Raw genomic sequence first — 24,382 nt, 5'->3', positions numbered from 1 at the left:
AAAAAAAAAGAATCCTCCTCCTCCCAGCGTGCCCCGCGGCGCGGGGAGGAAGGGGCCGAACCCGGAAGTTCCGGGTTGCCGACGAGTCCCGGATGGAAGGCGGGGACATGGCGGCGTCCAGCTCGGCGCTGTGCCTCTTCGACGTGGACGGGACGCTGACGGCCCCGCGGCAGGTGAGGCGGCGCCCGGCGGGGTGCAGAGCCCCAGGGTGCTCCGAGACACGGGACGGGGGCCGGAAAGCCCTTGAATGCCAAAAAAAAAAAAAAAAAGTGGATGGGGTTGGAAAAGGCAGCTCCGGACTCTCCCCGCTCGCGCTGCATTCGAACCCAAGTCAGCGCCCCCAGCCGCTAGCGGCGTCCCGCCCTCAGCCCTGTCGCCTGCGAGCTGTCTGAGCTGGACCCTGTTGACAGCACGTCGCTTAACCTCTGAGTCTCAGCATCCACGGCTCCACGTGGGGACCTTCCCGGTGCCGTGCGGGGCTCTCGCATGAAATGGAATAAATTCAGGAAAAATCTCTTGGGCGCAGTAGGCTGTGCTCCGTAACAGTCCGTAGGCGCTGCCGCCGCCGCGACCCTTCCCCACCCCACTCCGGCACGGGTGATGGAGGGGACCTGGATTTTCCTCACGCCGCCCGCTGAGAGCCTCCTTCGACTCTCGGGAGCTGGCTTCCCACGCCCGGGTCTCGGCCGAGGTCGACCTTTGCGGCGAAGCTCAGGCTCACACCAGCCCTGGCGGGGGAGCTGGTCCCTGAGCCGCAGACCTGCGACCCGACCCGAGTGACCTCACGGCCTTCGCAGCCTCCCCCCGCTCTCTTCATTTCGGCCAGAGGGTGGCGCCGGTGTGCTCCACACGGTTCTGCACCAAATACGTGTGACTTTACATGACATCACTTTGCCTTTCGTTTTCCTCTTTAAGGTTTTATTTATCCGTTCATGAGAGAGACAGAGACGCAGGCAGAGGGAGAAGCAGGCTGCCTGCAGGGGAAGCCCATGCGGGACTCCGTCCCAGGACCTGAGCTGGAGGCAGGCGCTCCACCACTGAGCCACCCAGGTGCCCTCGTTTGGCCTTCCCTTTTTTTTTTTTTTTCCGTTTGGCCTTCCTGAGCCACAGGTTCAGTGTCGCTCCTAACCACATTCAACTGCAAGTTATTCAAAGGCCTTTTCTGCTTCAGAGGCATTGGCCGGCTCGCACCTGTGGAAGGTTAGAAGCCCTTGGCTATCTGGAGCCAGAGTTAGCAATTCCTTGTTTGTGAAGGGCCAGGTAGCAAAAAATTATTGTGTTTGCCGACTCCGTGGTCTGTAGTAACTGCTCACCTTCAATGCAAAAGCAGCCGTAGACCTGATGTAGACGCAGCATGGATGTGTTAGAACTTTATTTAGGGACGCCTGGGTGGCTTAGCGGTTTGGCGCCTGCCTTCAGCCCAGGGCCTGAACCTGGGGTCCCAGGATCAAGTCCCACATCAGGACTTGAAAAAATCTTTTTTAAAGATTTTATTTATTTATTCATGAGAGAGGAGAGGCAGAGACACAGGCAGAGGGAGAAGCAGGCTCCATGCAGGGAGCCCAACGTGGGACTCGATCCCAGGACTCCAGGACCATGCCCTGGGCTGAAGGCAGACGCTCAACTGCTGCACCACCCAGGGATCCCCCTGATTTATTTGTTATAAAAACAAACAGCTGCTCACTTTGGCCCATGGGCTGTAATGGTCTAGGGTTCACGTTCCAGACCTTTTTACTTGACACCATTGGACCTTCTCACCCATTCTCCTTCTTTCATCCCACAGATTAGTCTCCTTTACCCTTTTAAACATAAGGAACCCGAGACCCTGTGAAACTGTGACCTTGATTTCTCACAGCCCATCTGGTACAAGCCTTTGGGCCACTGGGCGTTGTTGTTTGCTAAGTTGGCCATTATCTGCCACCACTCTCAGATGGAAGCTGCGCTGGCTGCTGGTTATGCCATTTCCGGAAGGTGCTTAGGTCTCCCAGAGGGAATCGGGATAGATAAGCAGGAAGTATGAAATAGCAAAGAAACCTGTGACGCATTTCCTTAACACATTTGAAACATGATATTCTTTGCAGCAAACAATTTTAATACTGAAAAAAAAAGTCTAACTTAAAGAAAGGAGATTGTTTCTGTGTTCTGAGTGTTCCAGGTAAAAAATAAAATTATTTTAGCAACAGGGCTATTCATTACACAACCTTTCCCCCTCACCCCCCAACACATATGTTCTCAAACACTGATAAGCATATTACAATCCGGAAGCGGAAGAATGGGTTATCTTGCAGGTGCTGAAACACGATACAGTATAAACAGGGGTAAAATACAAGTAGAACAGAGTCCACAGCTTCACACATCTCACTATTTTAGTAGAATATTCTTGTGCCGAGTACTTTTCCTAAGAAATGCCATTCCCTCCAAAAAGCTGTTGAGACTTAGAACAAAAGGCTGCGAAAAGAAGCAGTCATAAAGCTTGAGTGAATTGTTTTTAGCTTTATGTCATAAAAAATTCAAACACACAGGGGCGCCTGTCTAGATCACCCAATAGAGCATGTGACTCTTGATCTCAGGATCGTAAGTTGGAGCCGTGTGTTGGGTGTAGAGATCACTTGAAAATAAAATCTTAAAAAACTAAAATAAATAAAAATGTCAGAAGTACAGAATCATGGAGAACGTAGTATGCAGAACAACCATATCGCCCCCACTTAAATGCAGTAACAAATGACATTAACTTTCTCTCCACCTTTTTCTTCCACTATATCGCTTCCAAAGCCACGGTCATCATGGTGCTTCACCCCTGAGTATTTGAGCCTGCATTTCTTGAAGGCATCATGATGACTGTAGTGCCATTATCACCACTGACAGAGATTGTCATCCATTCCTACATATGATTTAATGCCCCAGTTCAGCAGTTGGCAAACATTTTTCTGTAAAAGGCTGAAATTCACCTTCAGAAGGTGAATTTTTAACATTCTTTGACCTCAGTTTCAAGTTTGTGGAACTTTCATTTCTCTTTTTGTCCAGGATGCTTTATAAAGAACTCCTTGTGATTACCAACACAGGAGTTGTTTGGGACTGTCAAAACAACTTTGATGTGTGACTGTTTTGCTCTAAAGATCTCCCTGCAGTGGGTAGTTTAGATGCTCTGTTGTGCTCACAAGCAGCTGGGTCTTATTTCCTGTCAAAAAGCTTTTGCTGCCACTTGGAAATGAAGAGGTGCCTTCTGACCCACACACATTGCAGACGCGTCTGATGGTCACAATACCACAGAGCTCATCAGTGCACAGGGGTTCAGATGAAATAAATTGCAGGGATGCCTCGGTGGCTCAGCGGTTGAGCATCTACCTTTGGCTCAGGTCATCATCGTGGGTCCTGGGATCGAGTCCCACATTGGGCTCCCTGCATGGAGCCTGCTTCTCCCTCTGCCTGTGTCTCTGCCTCTCTCTCTGTGTCTCATGAATAAATAAATAGAAAATCTTAAAAAAAAAAAAAGATAAATTGCAGCTTTGGGTTCTGCTTGAAAATGGAAGTATTGCATTTTTAGTGTTTTGCAATCCAGAGACTCTTCCCCACTTCCGGCCATTCTAACGTCAGGAGTCTTCCCCGCATCCGGCCATCCTGACGTCAGGTGTGAGTAAGCCACTCGGGGGCCTCTGGGACCCATTTTCACGGTCATTGATTCATAGAGGCTGCTGGTGCACTCCTAGATTTTATCTGCTAGGTCAAGATTCCACTGGAAGATGTAGAAAAGATTGCTCTGTTATAAGCCTTTTTGTGCAGTTTTATTCTGTTTGTGTTACTCTAAAACAGATGTTTTTTTTTTTTTTTAAGAAGAGAAGATTGCACTCTAGGTGTTTACATATTGAAGTTGTGTTTTTGTTTTTAATTTATGCTCACTTCATTTCTAAAGATACCTCGTGTGAGGGCCACCTGGCTGGCTCAGTCAGTGGAGCATGTGACTCTTGATCTCGGGGTCATAAGTTCAAGCCCCATGTTAAGGGTAGAGTTTACTCTAAAAATATTAATAAAGTAGGGCATCTGGGTGGCTCAGTCAGTTAAGTATCCTACTCTTGATTTTAGCTCAGATCATTCAGGGTTGTGAGATCAAGCCCTGCCTCGGGCTATGCACCGGGCATGGAGCCTACTTAAGATTCTCTCTCTCAAAAAAAGGGTGGGGGGGGGGCGGATCCCTGGGTGGCTCAGTGGTTTAGTGCCTGCCTTTGGCCCAGAGTGCCAACCTGGGGACCCGGGATCAAGTCCCGCGTCGGGCTCCCGGCATGGAGCCTGCTTCTCCTTCCTGTGTCTCTGCTTCTCTCTCTCTCTTTATGTCTATCATAAATAAATAAATGAATGAATGAATAAATAAGTAAATAAATGAATAAGTAAATGAATAAATAAATCTTTAAAAAAAAGATTAAGTATTCCCCATGTGAATGTATAATTCACATTGCTAAAAGTAACAAAATAACCGTAAAAAACAAACTGGGATTAATACAGGGATATCTTGTCATGTTCATAATTTCTTTTGAATTAGTGCACAGTTTGGGCTTTAGCGTAAAATTATACCATTGAGACCACTATTGATAGATAGGAGCTTTCCTTTTATGAGAGGCTAAAAAAAAAATCTAGTGATCTTACTCTTGTACTTACTTATTTTTAGTTTTGAATGATTAATTCTTTTTTAAGGTTATTTATTGGAGAAAGAGCACAGAGGGAGAGGGAGAAGCTGACTCCCCACTGAACAAAGAACCCAGCATGGGCTCGGTCCCAGGACCCAGAGATCATGACCTGAGGCAAACCCAAACGCTTAACCGAGACACCCAGGCGTCCCAGTTTTGTATGATTATAACAAATCAATTCTGAACGTCCTCTTTAAACTTATCACATTATTTTGTTTTAAAATCAGCAACTTGGGCAAGTCCATCGCCCCTCCCTCCCAGGCCAAGGCACCCCCGCCCGGCAGCCGCCGAACCCCGCCCCCTCTCCGGACACCCCCACCCCACCCCGCCCCTCCCCCTAAAAAAATCAGCAACTTGGGGATCCCTGGGTGGCTGAGTGGTTAAGCGTCTGCCTTTGGCCTAAGGCGTGATCTTGGAGTCCTGGGATTGAGTCCCCCATCAGGCTCCCTACAGGGAACCTGCTTCTCCCTCTGCCTGTGTCTCTGCCTCTCTCTCTCTCTCTCTCTCTCTCTCTCTCTCATTAATAAATAAAATCTTTAAAAAAAAAAAAAAGTCAATTCATTCAAAATTGACCCTGCTCAGTGAGGAGTCTGCTGCTTGCTCCCACTCTGTCAAATCTTAAAAAAAAAAAAAAAAAAAGTGACAACGCCTGGGTGACTCAGTGGTTGAGGGTCCGCCTTTGGCTCAGGTCATGATCCCAGGGTCCTAGGATAGAGTCCTGCATCGGCTCCCCACAAGGAGCCTGCTTCTCCCTCTGCTTGTGTCTCTGCCCCCCCCCCATGAATAAATAAATAAAATATTTTTAAAAAACAAAATAAATAAAATAAAATCAGCAACTTAAATCTGTAAGTGGAATACAGCATAGCATTTGAGAGGAATGCTCCAGATGTGTGTGTATCGGCATAGAATGGTCACCACAGCTCACTGCTCAAGACATGGAATGAGGCCACTTGTGTTTCAGGAAATAAGACCTATTTATATTTTTGTGCATTTGGGCAGGTATATGAACATGGAGAGGAACAGCACACAACAGCTGTTAATAGATTGCTTGCGTGTTTTAAGCTAGGTAAATAAAATTTAACACATTTTCTACTGGTAAAAAGTTGATGTCCCCAAATGACAACTATAATATTTGAACCTACTACGGAACTAGAGCCTGAACTGGCACGCGTGAAAGTCAGGGTTGTGTCACTATTACAGTTTTAGTCTCCTGGTTACTTTAGAGCTCAGGATTTTTTACGTTCCTTTTTGTAGAAAATCACCGAAGAAATGGATGGCTTTCTACAAAACTTGAGGCAGAGGATCAAAATTGGAGTAGTAGGCGGGTCAGACTTTGAGAAAGTGCAGGAGCAGCTGGGAAATGATGGTAAGTAAACTCTATGTTGTTGATTACAGCTTCCTGTGAGGACAGTAGGGCCTGTGGCCATTAAGGATCATGGGCCGCCCTGAGCCCTCCTCCCGTGTGGCAGGCTTCCTGCTCCCTGGTTTGGGCAGACATTCTCTCTGCTTTCTCTTTCCTCTGTTCTTAATCTTAGAGGTAACTTTCTGGAGTTGGTGGTGAACCACTTGGTACTCAGACACACAGCCAGGGTCCCCCAGAAGTTTGAGTGTGTGTGTCACCGCCTGGAATACTTCCTGTTGCCCCATCCACTCTCCTAGCTCAGCTCAGGCCCCATCTCTTGACCATCCTCATCCAGGGGTGGAGGTGCACTCCGGGTCTAGGGGCCTCCTCTCCATTGCCCTAACACAGTATTTCCCAGAATTCCCTAACCAGGAGTCACCCGGGCTGGTCCCCTACCTATTAAACCAGAATCCCCAGCACAGGACCCCTTTGCTGCAGATTCTGAGGTCTCCAAGGCCTGGGAATCATGTTTTAGCAGCTCCACCCAGGACCTTGTAATGCACAGTCTTGCCAGCACCGCACTCTGCTTGTTGGAAACTGTCTGGTTACCCGTTTTTCTTGAAACTACACAGACTATGGATTGCTTCTCTTGTGCCTCCAGGGTTTCTGGCCTGTAAGCACTGGAGGGTGGAGCGTAGATGAGTTGATCATTCTTGTGGACACTGTTGACGTTTTGGGCCAGATCGTTCTCTGTCATCGGAGGCAGTTCTCCCTACTGTAGGATGTTCAGCAGCACCCCTGGCCTCCACCCACGTGATGCCAGGAGCACCTCCCCTGCAGTGTGACAACCAGAAATGTCCCCAGACTTTGCCATGTGTTCTCTGGGGTAACGAAATCACCCCCAGTAGAGAACCGGTGTTTTAACTATAATATCTTACAGTCCAGATCTGGGTAAGCTGTTTTTATTGGATTAGTTACTCTGAGTACAATCAATACATTCTCTTTAAAACTCTTTGTTCTGCTCACACTTAATCTTCCTTGAAGATACTCTACTTAGAAACACTAGAAACAACATAATGGGGCGTGTTAAGCCCTGGAAATCCTGGGTCCTAAGCCCTGGAAATCCTGTTACTAGGACCCGACAGCCCCTTCTGCCTCTGGTCATATTTTTAACCAGAGGCTCAGAGAGGTTTTATGTCAGGGTAGGGCATTATCTGTAGATTTCAAAGACTGTAAGTCAAAACAACAAAACTGTTCACGAGCTAGAAGAAAGTAGAAGACCCAGCTGTATCAGAATCACCTGAGGAACTTGTGAAAATCCAGATGTGAGGGCCCCACCCAACACAGGGAACCTGGGAATCTGCATTTTCGCAAGCAACTGATATTTGGGAACCCATTTAGATTCATGTGAGTGGGCTCCAAATCTGGCTACATGTAAGAATCACCTAAAGACCTTGTTTTTAATTTTTAAAAAAAGAATCTTTTTTTAGGTTTTTATTTTTAGCCTAGCCCCTGCATGTTCTGATTCAGAAAGCCTGGGAACCTGTGCATTCTCAGTGCTGCCCTGGTGAGGCGGACCCGCAGGGAGGCTGGGGGGGCCATCCTTAGCTCCCATCTTCCTCTCCAGGTGCAGGGGGCTGAAGGCAGAGACGTGAGGGGCCTGCCACCAAGTCTCCATTTTACAGCCTGGCCACCACCTTGCACACTTGTAGTTAAGAGTCTTTAAAATATATATATATATTTTTTAAGGTGCTTGTCCTACTCTCCCAATCTGTTAAGACAAGATACTTCACAGTTCTTACTGGAGTTCAGCAATGTTATTGGTGATGCGTGTTAATCCAGAAATAGAAGCTCTGGCTGCAGTTCCTCACACACTAACTTTTCTTTTGTTTTGGTTGCAGTGGTTAAAAAATATGATTATGTGTTTCCCGAAAATGGCCTGGTAGCGTACAAAGATGGGAAACTCTTGTGTAAACAGGTAGGCTCTCAAGTATCCAGAGGACTATATACTATTGTTAAAATGTTTTCTAAAAGATATTTGACTTTGGATGCTTCTGGGAGGTGAGGAGCAGGGGAAGGAGTGAATCTCCACCCTGTATTCTTTTTTTTACATCTTGAATGTCGAACCATGTGACTATCGCATTTTCCAAATTGTCAAATTTTTGTAACTGTTTTTTTAAGGATACTTAATCTGATATTTCTCTTATGCTGGTAGAGACTAGGGCAGGCTGCCTCGCAACAAGCATTTTTAAGAGGTGCTGTGTGGGTCTCATTAGTAATAAGATCATTCTACTCAGACATGAGAGAAAGCCTAAGTGGAACAAATACATTTTCTGTCAGCTTCTGTAGATGTTTTAATTGAATAAAAGCAGCAATAATAAACTCTTTGGGCCTTTCATGAAGTATTTGAAAGATAATGAGCACAAAAATCTTGAGTAATGAAGCAGAAAATGCTTTAATGAAAGCCCTTTGTGGTTTGTCTTCTGTTTTCAAGCAGGAAAAGGAGAAAGGGAGTGGGGCATGTCACCCTGGCCGCCACAGCAGCCGGGTGACCCTCGGCCAATAGTGGCTGAAGACCTGGCTTTGCTCTAAAGTTATTCTGAAAACGCCTCCCCCTGAATCAAGTAACCCCGGTATTTTCTTTGTCTAGAACATTCAAGGTCACCTGGGTGAAGCCCTAATCCAAGATTTAATCAACTACTGCCTGAGCTACATTGCGAAAATTAAACTCCCGAAGAAGAGGTGGGTTTTTGCCTTTAGCCAAGACGCAGCACCAGCAGGTAGCGTAGTGTCATTCGCTGGCTTGGTGCTAGTGTAAGTCCTGGGCCCCGTGCTTAGTGAGGAATTCCTGGAAACCTTCTAGTGGAAAATGATCACGTAAGTGATGGCATTTCCACATGATGGGAGTCGGAAACCAGACGCTTTCGGAGGCTGTGGGTCCGGGGGAAGGCCTATAAAACAGCAGCGTGAAAAGCAGCATGAGCCCCAGACCCAGGAGCCCGCCAGGAGGCCCATGCGCGGCCCTGTTTGCTGGGCCCACGGTGCAAAATAAAATCTGCATTAATCGCTTCCTTTGAAAGTCTGGTTTCACCCTGTAGAGTACCTGCACTTCTGGCTTCAGTAGCCTCTGATCTGGCAGCTCGATGCGTGTTCAACACGGCAGTAGTCAGCTAAGCGGTGCACGCCCCCACCCCCACTCCCCCCATTTTCCCAGCCCCCCCCCCTTGTTCTGACCTCCGTAAGCATCTGATTTGGGGACCCACCTCTCGCTGTCAATTCCCATTTTGATGTATGAACAACAATAATGTGTGTTCGTGCCCACGGTCAAAAGATAGGCAGATGAACCCGTGAGCTCTAACAGTGGCTATTTCCCGGTGGTGAGGTTACAGGTGGCTACTTGGAAATGCTTTCATTTTCTTCTCCGTTTTCTGCCCCTTAACATGTAACACCTTAAAGAGGAGGGAAGAAATATGTTTTAAGTGGCAGCTGAATTTCAGGACGTACATTCTCGAGACTGCTCAAGACTACCAGAACCTCCACTTCGGGTCAGGGGCATCCGTTTTCAAATCTCAAATGTGGGAGCTACAGATGAGACAGGCTAGACCCGGAGTCAGTCCTGGCTGCAGGTGGGGGTTCATTATCCTAGGCTGTATACTTCTTACATACGTCGGGAAGTCCCCATGGGAAAAAGTGAAAACATAGTGTCTTCCACCCCCATCCAATTCAGTCTTTTCTTTGGGTTAAGCATGAACGGAGGCTAAAAAAAATTTTTTAAAGTCTGAGTCTGTCCCTTCCTCAAAGAGATTATCATCCTAGTAAGGGAGACCGGTGTGTAGAGCTTTAATTTCACGTTAGCATGAGACACCCCCCCAAATTCGGGAGGCAGAGCTGAGACCCAGCTGGATCAGCACTTTTGCACACCTCTTAGCAGCCCTCACTGAACACCCCATGTAGGTCACACAGGGGCAGCAAGGCTTCAGGTGAGTCCAGATCTTCAGGGAGGAATTGAACACTTGATAAACTGCCTTAGCCCTGGTTTTTGAGAATAGAACCCTTTCTAAAATGCAGCAGCCTCCCTTGGAAATGAGAGTGATACTGCGTCCTTGAGTCGGGGAGAAATCATCGAGCTCTTTTTCTGACAGTTTAGGACCTGCGGCCCTAGGGTCACCCCTGGGAATAATCACTAGGGTACCTGTAGAAGGTAGAGGGGACAGGGCTGCTCCGTACCCGCTCCAGGACGTCCCAGGCGGGGGATTCTTGAAAAAGCATCTCATGCGCACACGTTGTTGTATCATTTGCTTCTGTGCAATTTGTGTGCAGCCCTGGGAAGGATCCAGCCATTGAGATTTTGCTGCTTTTATTTTTACCCGACGAGTATCCATGGCTTCCCAGTTAACAAAAACTGGGACATTTGATTTTCTCAAGACTCTAGAGGTGACCAGAAAGACTGCCTTTGTGAGGCTCCGAGGGGCACCCAGAGTCACACAACCTCGCCCGAGGCCACGTTGGCCTTGAAGCAGTCCCTCAGCTCAACACTGCACGTGTGTCCCTAGTATTTACAGGTGGCTGGTGGCTCGAGATCAGGGCTGGGTGTGGAAGACAGGGCCCAGGGAAAGGGTTTCAGAGGTTCACAGGCATCAGCGTTTAGAACTAGGAGATACCTCTGAGCACACAGTCACAAAACACTTTAATTGTATCATAAGGATCGGTAGCTCGCAGTCATTTGGGTTTTTAAAAAACTGTTTTGAGATTCAAACTGGAAACACGGTGGGGGGGGGGGGATTTTTTTTTTTTAAACATCTTTATTCAAAGTAACTAAAAAAACGTTAAGCTATTCTCATTTTCTGTGATCAGATCAGCCAGTTAGTAGCAGCTGGCCACAGGATGTTTCCTTAGTGATTTCTGAGGCTGGTGGGGCGGCCCTCGGAGCATTTTCCCCATAGCTCTCGTCAGATCACTGGGTTCAAGAGGTCACTAGCAAGGGTGTTGGGCGCACGAATTTTCAGACTCCTCAGGGCACTTGAGAGATGGTAATCATTTCATAGCTCTTTATTAACGACAAAATTCACTATCCAACAGCAATAACGACCACATGTGCAATTTTAAGTTTTCTGTAGCCACATTTAAAAAAAAAAAAAGCAGAAAATGGGGGATCCCTGAGTGGCTCAAGCAGTTTAGTGCTTGCCTTCGGCCTAGGGTGTGATTCTGGAGTCCCGGGATCGAGTCCCACACTGGGCTCCCTGCGTGGAGCCTGCTTCTGCTTCTCTGCCCCTCTCTCTCTCTCTCTCTCTCTCTCTCTCTCTGTCTCTCACGAATACATAAATAAAATCTTTAAAAAAAGAAAGGATCACTGGAAATTAATTTTAATCATGTTTTATTTAAGCCAGTATAGTCAAAAATAGTCATTTTAACAGTGTAAATCATTTTGAGTGAGGATGACATTCCTTTTTCATGCTTCATCTTTAAAATCTAACCTCGATTCAGCTCGGCCCCACGTGGCTGAGCACAGCCCTGTGAAGTGTCCATCACACCAGCCCCTGCCTCCTGGAAGTTTATCCATCTATAATGTCGCCCCCATAAGTAATGTATCTCTGGGCCCGTCCCCTTTCCTCTCTAGGGGCACTTTCATTGAGTTCCGAAACGGGATGTTGAACGTGTCCCCCATTGGGAGAAGCTGCAGCCAAGAAGAACGCATTGAGTTTCATGAACTTGATAAAGTGAGTCCCTCGGACACAGCCTGGGTCTATGGAGAGAAGATGTGCAGCCTGGTGGCCCGTCGTTGAAGGGTGCTTTCTGAACTGCCACGTGATAGATAAGCAGTATCTCTTTGTTTTTCTCAGAAAGAAAACATAAGACAGAAGTTTGTAGCAGACCTGCGGAAAGAGTTTGCAGGAAAAGGCGTCACGTTCTCCATAGGTATCGTGCACTTGGGCGGGTTACGGGCTTTGGGAACCGTTTGTCAGGAGTTTGCTGTGGGCCAGTGAGCTCTTGCAACTGCCCAGCGTGAGGGTGGACAAGGGGGTTCCAGAGGCAAGCTCCCCTGTGTGGTCAGCCCTCGTGGAGACTGGCCCAGGCTGCTGGATTTGGTTTTAACTTCTCACCCGACAGGATCCCTCCTCCCGCACCTCTCCTCTTGGCCCAGAAGAGTGCTAGGCTGAATAGATTCTGGAATCTCAGGAGGCGTGAGCAGCAGGGAACCTTAGCAGTCAGTTGGGTTGGTCTTATAGGTCAAGAAACTGAGGCCCTGGAAGGAAAGGGGACTTAGTCTGAGTCCACAAAGGTTTTATCTACAACAGCAAGCCAGCGTGCGAATATTTCCAGTGTCCGACAATTCTTCCCGCCGCACTGGCGTCTAGGACTCTGCTGTCGGTCGAAATCATTGTCATATGCTTGAAGCAAACGGATTTCTGGCGGCACAGATGAGTCATTACTTAAAGCCCTCTCGTTTTACCACCTTTACTAAGTATACAGTTGGAGGAAAACTGGAATTGCAAGGGAGTTGTGTCTGATAGACCAGTGGGTAGATTTTCAGGTGTTCTTGAACTGTGAGGTGAACATCTGCTTGCCACAGCTCTCAGAGGCTTTCCTCACCACCAAAAGCTGCCTGCCAGTGACCTTCCACGTGGGTTTCCCAGGACGCACTGCATGCAGCCTTCTTCTAGGCAGCGTCCTCCAAGAACCAGAGCATGTTAAAGTTCGAGGCGGCCCAGCTAAGTGAAGCTGTTACCCTATTTTTCACCAGCCTGCTTCATTAAGACCCACGCACTTGATGCAGCAGTTGAACACAAATGCATTCCTTGTTCTGAGCTGGCAGTGTGTCTCACTTTTCAATTTCAGGTTGAAATAATGTTGGGAAAAAGCACTGCCACGTTAATTTCTAGAACCGGCCACTAAAGTAACATGAGTAGCAAACAAGGGTATTAATAATCGACCTGGACCTTCCAGTTGCCCAAAAGTAGACTGCGTGTTCTTTTAGCGACCTTGGCCTCCTTCCCACCTTTAGCTTCTGTGTCCTCCCCCCCTCCCCCTCCCATCCCCCCACCCCGTCTCTGCAGGAGGCCAGATCAGCATTGACGTCTTTCCTGATGGCTGGGACAAGAGGTATTGCCTGAGACACGTGGAAAATGATGGCTACAAGACCATCTATTTTTTTGGGGACAAAACCATGCCTGTGAGTACGGGAGTGTGTGTTGGAGGTGGATTGTTCAGTTTGGGTTGGAGAGGGGGACATGGACCAGTGGGCCTTTACCCCCTGTGCGGTCGGCACTGGCCCAGCTCACACTGAGCAGGGGCTTCTGTCTTGGGAGAGATGCAATGAAGCCTCCCTCCCTCCCTGCTCAGACATCGGACACCTCCCTGGAGGCAGATGTGGAGATCACTTTGAGGCCACATCCCTCAGTGCTGCTGTCTGGTCCTCTGTGCCTTTCAAAGAGCCCTTGGCCATTTTTACATCGTGTTTCCACTGTGTTTTTCCCCCCAGGGTATTGATTATGAGTTGAGCACAAGTGTCCTAAATAATAGGAAGGTGGGGAGTCTTGGTGTGAAATTCAAGAGACAACCCAGGGATTGTTTAGAGGTGGGCATGACCCACACAGAGTTTAGGGAACTGTCCCTGTCGGAAGTCCCAGGTCCCAGATTGACTGAATCTGAGGCAGGGCTGAGAACAGAGCTGTGTCAAAAGCCAGCGCCAGTAGGAAGACTGAAGGAGGGATTCCCCCAGAGCCACCATGGCAGCAGGACGGGGTTCTCCTTAGGACAGGTGGGCTCCGAGAGGGGGCTCGGCACCAGCCACCCCTGCCTGGCCCCGGGCATGCCACCGTGTGAAGTGATGGGACTTACCTTGCCATCAGCGGTCCTGGGTCAGGCCTTATGGCTCTCCTCCTCCCAGCAGGTGTGTCCTAGGTGCTACAGATTCAGAGTTTTTTATCCCTCTGGTCTCTCATCCACTGCAGAGTACTTGCCCTCCACTAAGGTTTCTCTGGGGTAGACCTGCCTGCCTTTCAGCAAGGTCACCACCTACAGTCTTCTAGCATGAAGGGAACTTCTGATCAGTATGGTCTCGTGTCCATCATTCTAAATGATAAAACCAGGATTCCAGTGTGCCTGGGTGGCTCATTCAGTTAAGCGTTTGACTCTTGATCTCGGCTCAGGTCATGATCTTGGGGTCCTGGCATTGAACCCTGCATTGGGCTCCCCGTTCAGCAGGGTGTCTGAAGATTCTCTCTCTATCCCCAACCCCACTCGCATGCACTCACTCTCTCTAAATCTTTTTAAAGGGAGGGGTTTCTGGGGCTAGGCTCCATTGGTTGAATGTCTAAGTCTTGATTTCAGCCCAGAATGTGATCTTGGGGCCTGGGATCAAGCCCTGCATTGGGCTCCCCACTCAGTGAGGAGTCTGCTCATCGCCCTCTGCCCCTCCCCCTGTGCACATTCTCTCTCTCTCTCTCTTAAATAAATTATCTTTAAAAAATTAAACAGGACTCAAAGTGTCAGTAACTTGCCCACGGTCATACAGCTCAGGACAGAGCTGGTGGCACTAGAACAAACCACCTGCTATTCAAGCGCATAGGCTTTCCAGTCCAACCAGCCATTCCTCTGGCCCAGCGGGGAGGATTCTCTTCTAGTTCCCAAGCATCATGGTGCTGCTTTTCGAGAGGTGTGTCCTCTAGCCTGGTTCTTAATGACAGAGAGAAGTGCTTTACAACAGCATCCTTTTGGTGAAATTATTCAGATGCGGAAATGCCTTGAAAAAAGCCCGTTTGTGACTTTGATGTCTTTAAAGAAAGCACACGAGTGGGATCCAAGGGAGGGCCGGGCCCTTCTGCAGCCCTTGCAGCTCCGTGCCAGCCCCGGCAGGCCAAGGAGAGAGCTATGCAGGCAGGCACGCCCAGGTCTTCCTTCGTGATGACACTGTGTGCGCACAGCCGTCCAAGGCCCCAGCTGGGCCTTTGCAGGATAGAAAGCAGGTCTTGAGATCAGCAGAGAATGCATGCCTTCTTTGGGGAGTTCTCCATCTGGGCATGCCAGAGTGTTCTGTTCTGTTTCACTGCAACGAGACCACATATTGATTCTGTTGGGTTTTTAGTTTTACCTACTTTTTAAAAGTGGATACTATTTACAGAGGGTTTTTTTTTTCCCCTGGGATTGTTAATACACATTCATCACGGGGCATTAGAGAAAGTCCGAGGGAGAAAATGGGTCACTGTGGTCACAACTGATATGCCTCTGAGGCTTTTCTCTGTGCACATATGTGATCCCCAAACTGGACTCTGCGTGCTCGTTATTTGATTTTCTGCTGTGTTCTCAGTACATACATTAGTAAATATTTGAAAACGAGATTTCCAGGGCCAGTATGACCCATTTCTCCAGCAGAGGCCCTGGGGCTGTGGTTGTTGACGCGGCTGACACCGTGGTGACCGTTCTCTGCTCTCACTGATGCGGTCAGTCAGTGGCTTCCTGGAAATGGGAAGTAATGGTCCAGCTGTCTAAACCTTTAAACAAGCACAGAGCCGTCCAAACGATAGCTCTAAACTTCTTGTAGTCAGGGATAGAGATTTTGAAAGCAGTTTTCGTTCTTTGCACCAAGGCACATGTTTTTGCTGGTTTCCAAGGCAACAACATCCGAGCTGAGAGCTGTCAGTAACAAGCCATTTCCCAGGGGTGCCTGGGTGGCCCAGTCAGCTAAGCATCCAACTCTTGATCTCAGCTCAGCTCTTGATCTCAGGGTTGTAAGTTGGAGCCCCGCGTTGGGCTCCACACTGGGCATGGAGCCAATTTAATTAAGGAAAAAAAAAAGCCATTTCCCTGCCAAGCACCACAGGCTTAAAGGCCTGCCTAGCAGCCCCCTCCGTCTACCAGGATCTGGTGTTACACGAAGCCCCCTCCACCCCTTCCCTGCTTGGAACTTCCCAGAGAGCAAGCAGGGTGAAGAAAGACTTGGCCTTTGCTTTTCTAAAGGCACCTCCACCCCCTGCCCTCCCCTCCTCTCCTCACCCCACCCCCGCCACATCCTGCCCATCAGCCACAACAACCAGGATCTTTGAAAACCCAGCTCTTTATAGATCTTGGAAACTAGCCCTTTATCTGATACGTCATTTGCAAATATCTTCTCCCATTCTGTAGGTTGTCTTTTAGTTTTGTTGACTGTATCGTTTGCTGTGCAAAAGCTTCTTATCTTGATGAAGTCCCAATAGTTCATTTTTGCTTTTGTTTCTCTTGCCTTCCTGGATGTATCTTGCAAGAAGTTACTGTGGCTGAGTTCAAAAAGGGTGTTGCCTGTGTTCTCCTCTAGGATTTTGATGGACTCTTGTCTCACATTTAGATCTTTCATCCATTTTGAGTTTATCTTTGTGTATGGTGCAAGAGAGTGGTCTAGTTTCATTCTTCTGCATGTGCATGTCCAGTTTTCCCAGCACCATTTATTGAAGAGACTGTCTTTCTTCCAATGGATAGTCTTTCCTCCTTTGTAGAATATTAGCTGACCATAGAGTTGAGGGTCCACTTCTGGGTTCTCTATTCTGTTCCATTGATCTATGTGTCTGTTTTTGTGCCAGTACCACACTGTCTTGATGACCACAGCTTTGTAGTACAACCTGAAATCTGGCATTGTGATGCCCCCAGCTATGGTTTCCTTTTTCAATATTCCCCTGGCTATTCAGGGTCTTTTCTGATTCCACACAAATCTTAAGATGATTTGTTCCGGGGATCCCTGGGTGGCGCAGCGGTTTGGCGCCTGCCTTTGGCCCAGGGCGCGATCCTGGAGACCCGGGATCGAATCCCACGTCGGGCTCCCAGTGCATGGAGCCTGCTTCTCCCTCTGCCTGTGTCTCTGCCTCTCTCTCTCTCTCTGTGTGACTATCATAAATAAATAAAAATTTAAAAAAAAAAAAAAAAAAGATGATTTGTTCCAACTCTCTGAAGAAACTCCATGGTATTTTGATAGGGATTGCCTTGAATGTGTAAATTGCCCTGGGTAGCATGGACATTTTCACAGTATTAATTCTTCCAATCCATGAGCATGGAATATTTTTCCATCTCTTTGTGTCTTCCTCAATTTCTTTCAGAAGTGTTCTGTAGTTTTTAGGGTATAGATCTTTTACCTCTTTGGTTAGGTTTATTCCTAGGTATCTTATGCTTTTGGGTGCAATTGTAAGTGGGATTGACTCCTTAATTTCTCTTTCTTCAGTCTCAGTGTATTGAAATGCCACTGACTTCTGGGCATTGATTTTGTATCCTGCCACACTGCCAAACTGCTGTATGAGTTCTGGCAATCTTGGGGTGGAGTGTTTTGGGTTTTCTATGTAGAGTATCATGTCATCGGCGAAGAGGGAGAGTTTGGCTTCTTCTTTGCCAATTTGAATGCCTTTTATTTCTTTCTGTTGTCTGATTGCTGAGGCTAGGACTTCTAGTACTATGTTGGCAAATTCAGCACAAATAAAAAATAAATTTATAAAAAAAGAAAGAAAGAGAGAGAGAGAGAGAAAGAAAGAAAAAGAATCTGTGGTCAGCAGCCCCTGCTATAGCTCTTCCTTCAGAAGAAAGAAAGAAAAAGAAAAGAAAGAAAGGAAAAGAAAGAAAGAAAGAGAGAGAGAGAGAGAGAGAAAGAAAGAAAGAAAGAAAAGAAAGAAAAGAAAGAAAAGAAAGAAAAGAAAGAAAAGAAAAGAAAAGAAAGAAAGAAAACCCCAGAGCTCTGAGTGCAGCCTCGAGGCTCCGGGCTCTGGTGTGGAGTGCTTCCCTTTGCTGCAGAGAAGGGATAACAAGGGCACAGAGACACACACCCCGCCCTGCTCTGCCGGGCTTCCCCTGGGGGAGCTGCCTGGACCAACTTCCTCACCAGCCTTTCCAACTTCCCCGGCAAGACAGCTTCTGCTGGCTTAATGCTTCCTGGCTTTAAGGCAGTTGGAACCTGGAAACATTCTAACACTTCATGAACATTGACAACTGATTGACTTTTTGACTCAGCGGATCCTCTTGCGTGATTTAGCTGTCTGCGCGCGGGAAGGGCACACGCAGAGTCACAGCATTGGGCAAAAGCCTGCATTGCTGTGAGAGGGACTGACCAGTCACGGGGGCCCACGCACATAGCAGGATGCCCTGAGCTATACAGACAGCTGACGGAGACCATCCCTGGGATTACATAGGTGAGCTTAAGAGGGGGAAGTAATCTCTCTTCACATTTGCTTTAAGCACATAAAGGGACCCAAAAAACAGATGACAGACCTCTTGAGGGCTAGGGACAAGGTTGGAAGAGAGACTTACCACTGTGTCCTGTTTTTAAATTTTCAACTGCATGCATGTGCTATCTGTTGATAAATAAAGCTTTAAAATGTCAAATCGAGAAAAAGAGAAAAAGTGAAATGTTTAGTTCCTAAAGCACTTCAGTGTCAGGCCCTGAGCTGGGTACTTAGACGTTATGTCCTCTGGTCCTTGGGCAGCCTGGCATAGCAGGCAGGGCGGGGTGCAGTGCAGGGTCAGCACCAGCGGCATCCAGAAATCTCTTGTCACTTTCCCACATCACCTCCAGAAGGCTATTAAATCATGTAACACTTGGTTTTCCACAGATGCTAAAAAGGAAGATAGGTCTTTAAGCTTAAAAGAGGTCCCCGTCGGCCTGGTAGGAAGAGGCAGCTTTGAATCCGAGAAGACCCAGATCTAGCCTTGTGGCCAGCGTGGGACCACACACGTCCCTGTGTGTCCATGAGCCATGGTTCCTCTAAAGCAGCAGGGAGCAAAGGGAGGTTCTAGAGGGAGGGTGGCTCCCGGGGGGCCAGCTCCCCTCTCCTAGGAGGGGAGCCAGCCTGCTACCAAGTCTGCAGCTTTTAATGAAGTTTAAAAAAGCCCATCCACTATGAGATTGCTCTGAGAGGTTGGGGGCCTACAGGGTGGGTGGTGCATGTTGAGCCTCGAGTTCCTGGCCAAGTTGTGGATAGAGTTGGCCATTGGCCATGACCTGGGCATCCTTGCTGTGCCCAGTATCTCCCGCACTCACTCTCAGGATGCCCAAGGCCTGAGGGCACTGAATGTGTCCTGTGCGCAGACCTGCCCTACTACTCCTGTGTTGCAGTGCAGAATCTGAGATCCAGGTCTTGTGGGGCTAGTGGCAGATGCAGGTAAGCACAGAGCGGGGGAGTCCCTCACTCCCAGAGGAAAACTGCTGCTCCCCAAGAGTTCACAAAAGGAAGTTGGACCGGGTTAGAAATTTAATGGAGCTGAGGGCCTGGCATCAGCTCCCCCGCGGGAGGACAGGAAACAGGACACCAGACAGGGGCACCATAGGTGCGGGATGTTCACATCCAGTTGGGGTTGTTGGGGTCCCCGCTGACCTAGCTGCCTTCTGGACACCAGAATCTGTGGTCAGCAGCCCCTGCTATAGCTCTTCCTTCAGAGAGACCCCGGCTTCAGCCCCCTCACACAGTGCTCAGCCCCGTCTTGTGGATGGGGGGTGTGCTAGAGCCGGGAGCAGCCCCTGAGGGTTGCCCTGGGGGCATCAGCAGGACAGCAAGCCAGCTCACTTAGTCACCAGATTGTAAACCACAGGATCACATCCTGGAAGTACCCTGGAATCCCCTAATTATTTTCAAAACATGATCATGGGGCCAGGCTTTTTTTTTTTAAGCATAACTATTTGCTTCTTTTTAGGGAAAATTAGTATCTAAGAGCATACATTTTTCTGAATATATTTGAAAGTGGAGACTGTTTGCATCCCCAGCTGATGATCACATGTTAAGCAAGCAGCCTTATACCAGTCACATGGCGTGCACTCACATCCAGTTGGCTTCCCCACAGTGGCACAGTGGCCAGGGACCCTGGCCCCAGAAGTACTGGTAGAGCTCTCGCAGTGACTGTCACCCCAGCCAGGGGAACATCGCCACCACAGGTCTTTGAGGACAGAGCCCATGTCCCTTTGGCCTTTGTACCCCGGTACCTAGGGATTTGATACATCCTGTTACACTGACCGGAGATAAACGTCCACACGTGGCAGGAGTGGACTCCGAGCTGGAGGGGGTCTACTTGTTCTCCAAATGGGTGTTGGGAAGTCCAGCGGGTCCTGCCTGCTTCCCGCCGAGCAGGGCACACGGGCCAGGGACACTCGATTCCTGTTCCCTTCCTCACCTCCACTGTCAGGATCATCGGGGAGGCCACAGCGTGTGCGGAAACTGGCTGGGTGGCTGGGAGACTGGACTCCGTGCGAACAGGGTGGACACTGCCTTCTGTTTTTCTGTTTTGTCCTCAGACCTTGGCCTTGTAGGGATTTAAATATTAATGGGCTGCTGGCACTGAGCTGCAGGCCTCCCTTCTGGGCTCTCGGGTAACACAATCTGGCATTCATCCCTTCCAGCTCTGCTCCCTTTGCCGAGTCTCAGAAACGGGTCTTCCCTACCTGACCCTAGTGACCTACAGTCCCCGTGCAAACCAGGCATTTGGAATTTCCGGTTCTCTGAAGCCTAGTTCTAGAGAAGGGCCCTCACTCTGGCTTCGTGTTGTGCTTCTGCTTCTCTTGCCCTCCCTCTGACTCTGGCATGTGACCTCGAGCTCTATGCAGCCCCAGGTAGCAGTGCTGCACCTCAAGGGACAGAAACCAGGTCCCCTGGCAGGAGAGGAGGTTCAGGTCTCAGGTTGCTGACTCTGCTGAGCAGAGACAGGGCTGGGAGAGCTGGCCCAGCCCGGTGGTGGTGGCAGGGGGTGGGGTGGGGGTCTCGTTTTCATTCTCTGGACCTGGTGCCATTGGGTTCCGCAGAAGATCTCACCCTCCCATCCATTACCACCCCTCCCACCCCCAGGAGGGCCATGGGAGAGGCCAAATAAGGCATCTGTTAAGTGCACACCTGTCCCTGCCTGGTGAGGTCTCCAGGGAGGGGAAGGTGCAGCAGCTGCAACCCCTTCCTGCTTGGGAGTCAGTCCCTCGTTCCCCCGGGAAAGGGCACCTGCCCTGGTACCCTGGCTGGCTGTCAGCCTCCTACCTGTTGTGCTCCCGCTCCTCGTCCCCATGCCCCACCCTACCCCCCACCCATCCTCCAGAAGGTGAATCTGATCATGTCCCCAGGTTGCAGCCTTCTGGGCAGCTTCACATAAAACCCCAAGTCCTCACCTCCCAGGCCTGGTGAGCCACTGAGCCGCCTTCCCGGGCACGGCTTGTCCCCTCTGCTTCCTGCTCTCTCCCTGCCCCCAACGCAAGCTGTGAAAGCCGCTGGGACCTCGGTTTTGTTTGCCCTTTGCTGGGCAGGCAGCAGATGCTGGCCAGGCCTCCTGGGTTACTGCGTGAATACAGACTCCTCCCTCCTGCCAGCGTGAGCGAGTGACCGGGAGTGACCGTGTCCCAGGTAGATGTGTGGTTTTTCTGGAGAGTGCACTAGTCTGTTTATACTCTTAGGGTCTCTGCGATTGTTTCTACCCTCTGGGCTATTCCTGAGAGGAATCTGGCTTTAATTCTGAGAATTACATGAACCGGTTTCACATTGACCTGCTGGGGTCGCACCTGGGATACGAGAAGCTCAGAGGGCACAGGAACCTGTTAGTACCCCAGCAGCTCCCCCGTCATTGGTGCTGGGAAATGACCCCTCTCCCTAACATGACTCCTCCCCCTGGCACGCTGGGCCCAGGCAGCAGCCCCCCCTGAAGCCTGGGGAGGGGTTATTCCCACAAAGGTGAGAGCAGTCATCATCACTACGTCTGTCAGCCCATCTGTCAGCCCCGTCAGCCCCTTACAGGAATGTCAGGTTTTTCCTAGAGAATCTTAATGAGAAAAATCCATTATTTTAATCATATTATACACTAAATGATTTTCCCAAGGTTTTGAGTTAGACTGACCAGTTTTGTGAGGAAAATACAATAAATTGCACAAGAAGAAAAGCAGGGGCTTTCCAGAAGCTTTTGGTGGGGGTGCGGCACAGACTGGAGGACCCGTGACCCCGGGGGGCCCCCCATACAGGGCCTGGCACAGGCAGCCTTGCCCTCCACTCCTGGAAGTGGCCCGGGGGAAATAATGCTACACAAGCCTGGGGCCACATGAGCTGAGGGGCAGGCACTGCGGGCAGGGTGCCATGTTACCCCCCGTCCAGCAGCAGGGGGCTTCCACACAGCTCCTGACCCCCAACCCCCACCCGCAGTACCAGCAGGGTCTACACTCAGGCTGCCTGGCCCACACACCAAACACAGCAACTTTCCATTGAGACGAGTCAAATGGCCCCTGGGTGGCTCAGTGGGTGAGCGTCTGCCTTCGGCTCAGGTCGAGGTCCCGGGGTCCTGGGATCAAGCCCCATGTCGGGCTCCCTGCTCAGCGGGAGCATACTTGTCCTCCTCCCTCTCCCCTGCTCATGCTCATGTTCTCTCTCAAATAAGGAAGGTCTTTTAAAAATTTTAAACAAATCAAAATCAAGCCCAGTTGCTTTGTTGCCCTGGCCACATGCCCCCCAGTGTGCAGCAGTCACCTGCGGCTGCCATCAGCTCGGAGGCCGGGGTGTCCAGGTCGCAGCGTGCTCCCAGGGCAGCGCCGCAGTGGGCTGTCCGCCCTGCCACACTGCCTGACTGGTGAGAACGGCTTGGGCACGGTTGAAACACAGTGGCACAGAGAGTGCTGTCACCTGCTGCGTTTGCTTTATAGAAAAATAAGCCTGAGACAGATCTTCACAAGAGCATCGTGATTTCTTTCTTTGGCGTAATTACATGTTCCAAGCTAAATTGCAGTTCAAGGGAAGGTGAGAAAGCCTCCCTGTGATGACTGTGCTCATGTTGTTCCCCCCCCCCCCCGCCCCGGGAGCTTAGGTAACTGAAGCCATGGTCCCTGCCAGGAGAAGGGCCAGTTCCTCGTTTGCCCAGTGGCTCACGCCTCCTTCGTGTCTTTGCAGGGAGGGAATGACCACGAGATCTTCACCGACCCGAGGACCGTGGGCTACACAGTGACGGCACCCGAGGACACCCGCAGGATCTGCGAAGAGCTGTTCTAACGGTCCCTCACCCGAGGGAGGGCAGGGCGTCCCACTGACGGGCCTGACGGGTCACCGGTGGCCACACTCAGGACCCCTCCCTCTCTCCCACACCCCTGGCCCACGCCAGGCCCTCCACACTGTCCTGATGGAGTGGCCTCCACCAGACTAGTCAAGAATGGCTCGAAGGAACACCTCCAACCAGATTTCATCCCCGCCCCTGAGGTCAGACCCTCCAAACGTGCAATCACAGTACACACGGTTTTGGGGGAACTTTCCCCATTGTTCTAGAACGATACAGAAAGAGCAAATGTGCCCAGGCCCTCCCTCCTGGGTCTTGTGAAAAATGTAACAGGTATGAGTGCTTGGACCCCCCGTGTCAATACCGACAGGGGGATCTGGTATTGGGAAAGGACCAGCTGTTTACAGCCATCCCCCCCAGGACAGAGCTTCAGACCGCCTCCTGAAGTGAAGCTCCTGCCTGAGTATCCGCTTGGGGGACTTTGAAGCCCAGGGCACTGAGGCCACTGGCCAGCACTGAGCTCAGCAGTTGGTGGGATGCAGCCCACTGCTGGCCTACCACACAGTGAGCTCAGAAGTCACTACACCTGGGAGAGCCTGCTGGGTCTCCGACCGTCGCCATGAGAGCCCGTGGCCACCAACAGCCAGGTGGGGAATGGGCAAGCAGTCCTGCCCCTGGATGCCCTGCCCCTGCCCTGGTGGCCTCCCTGGGGGCCCGACCTCACATGTCTCAGGGATCTCGTCAGAGCCTTGGTGCTTAAGAGCAGAGGAGCCACACTGGCTCTGCACATCGTTGCCTGAACCAGTGTGTCTGCCCCGGCCTCCCCCGGGCTTGGACCAGAGGAGCAGGGGGCGGTGGCTGCGCCTGCGACCCTCACTCCAGCTTGGAGGTCAGCCAGGGCCCCTGTGGCCGGAAGGCAGCTCCAGGGCCCCGAGGAAGAGCACTTTCCAAGGAAACGGTTCACAGAGCGCTTTTCTGAATCTGGACCCGTCAGGACCCACAAACCCTCAGTCCACTCCAGCCCCAGCACGGCCTCCACTCCGGGCTGGCTGACCTGCTGGGGGCTGCACCCCCGCCGCCCCACCCTGACCCCACCGGGTGCTTCCATCTCCGCGTCAGCTGGCTCCCCCAGGCTTGTGTTAGCGTGGGGTCCCGTGGGGGGAGGTGTACATTGCTCAGTGGTTCCCAGGACGCGGCCACCCAGTGGTACCTTTCCTCCTTGAATTTCACAAATGACACTGTAATGACCTTTCCCGATGAAAAGCAGCAAATTAAAGTGATTTTATTGTTTTCCTAGTTCTCATTTTGATGACTTTTTTCTTCTGTGACCGTCCTGTGAATGGGAACATAGACGGTCAGCTGTGCTATCTCCTCAGATTCTGGAAGGAAAACCCAGCCCTTGCAGATCTGAAGGCCT

General features: G+C 50.1%; 1 protein-coding gene across 2 annotated transcripts; it reads left to right on the top strand.

The window, feature by feature from the left end:
- The first annotated feature begins 22 nt into the window (after nt 1–22).
- PMM2 (phosphomannomutase 2) lies at nt 23–24,257 on the top strand. Of its 2 annotated transcripts, XM_041748914.1 has the most exons (8): nt 23–173; nt 5,934–6,045; nt 7,923–7,999; nt 8,672–8,763; nt 11,639–11,738; nt 11,862–11,937; nt 13,077–13,192; nt 22,866–24,257. In XM_041748914.1, the coding sequence occupies exons 1-8, from the start codon at nt 93–95 to the stop codon at nt 22,962–22,964; spliced, it is 753 nt and encodes a 250-aa protein (XP_041604848.1). In that variant the 5' UTR covers nt 23–92; the 3' UTR covers nt 22,965–24,257. The 2 variants fall into 2 exon arrangements, with proteins under 2 accessions (XP_041604848.1, XP_041604847.1); XM_041748913.1 differs by lacking the exon at nt 22,866–24,257 and having other exon boundaries at nt 13,077–14,814.
- Nucleotides 24,258–24,382: the final 125 nt, after the last annotated feature.

Source organism: Vulpes lagopus, chromosome 3, assembly GCF_018345385.1.
Source record: "Vulpes lagopus strain Blue_001 chromosome 3, ASM1834538v1, whole genome shotgun sequence".
Lineage (NCBI taxonomy): Eukaryota > Metazoa > Chordata > Mammalia > Carnivora > Canidae > Vulpes > Vulpes lagopus.
Note: the sequence above shows the minus strand (reverse complement) of the source record. Positions and strands in the feature narration are given on the sequence as shown.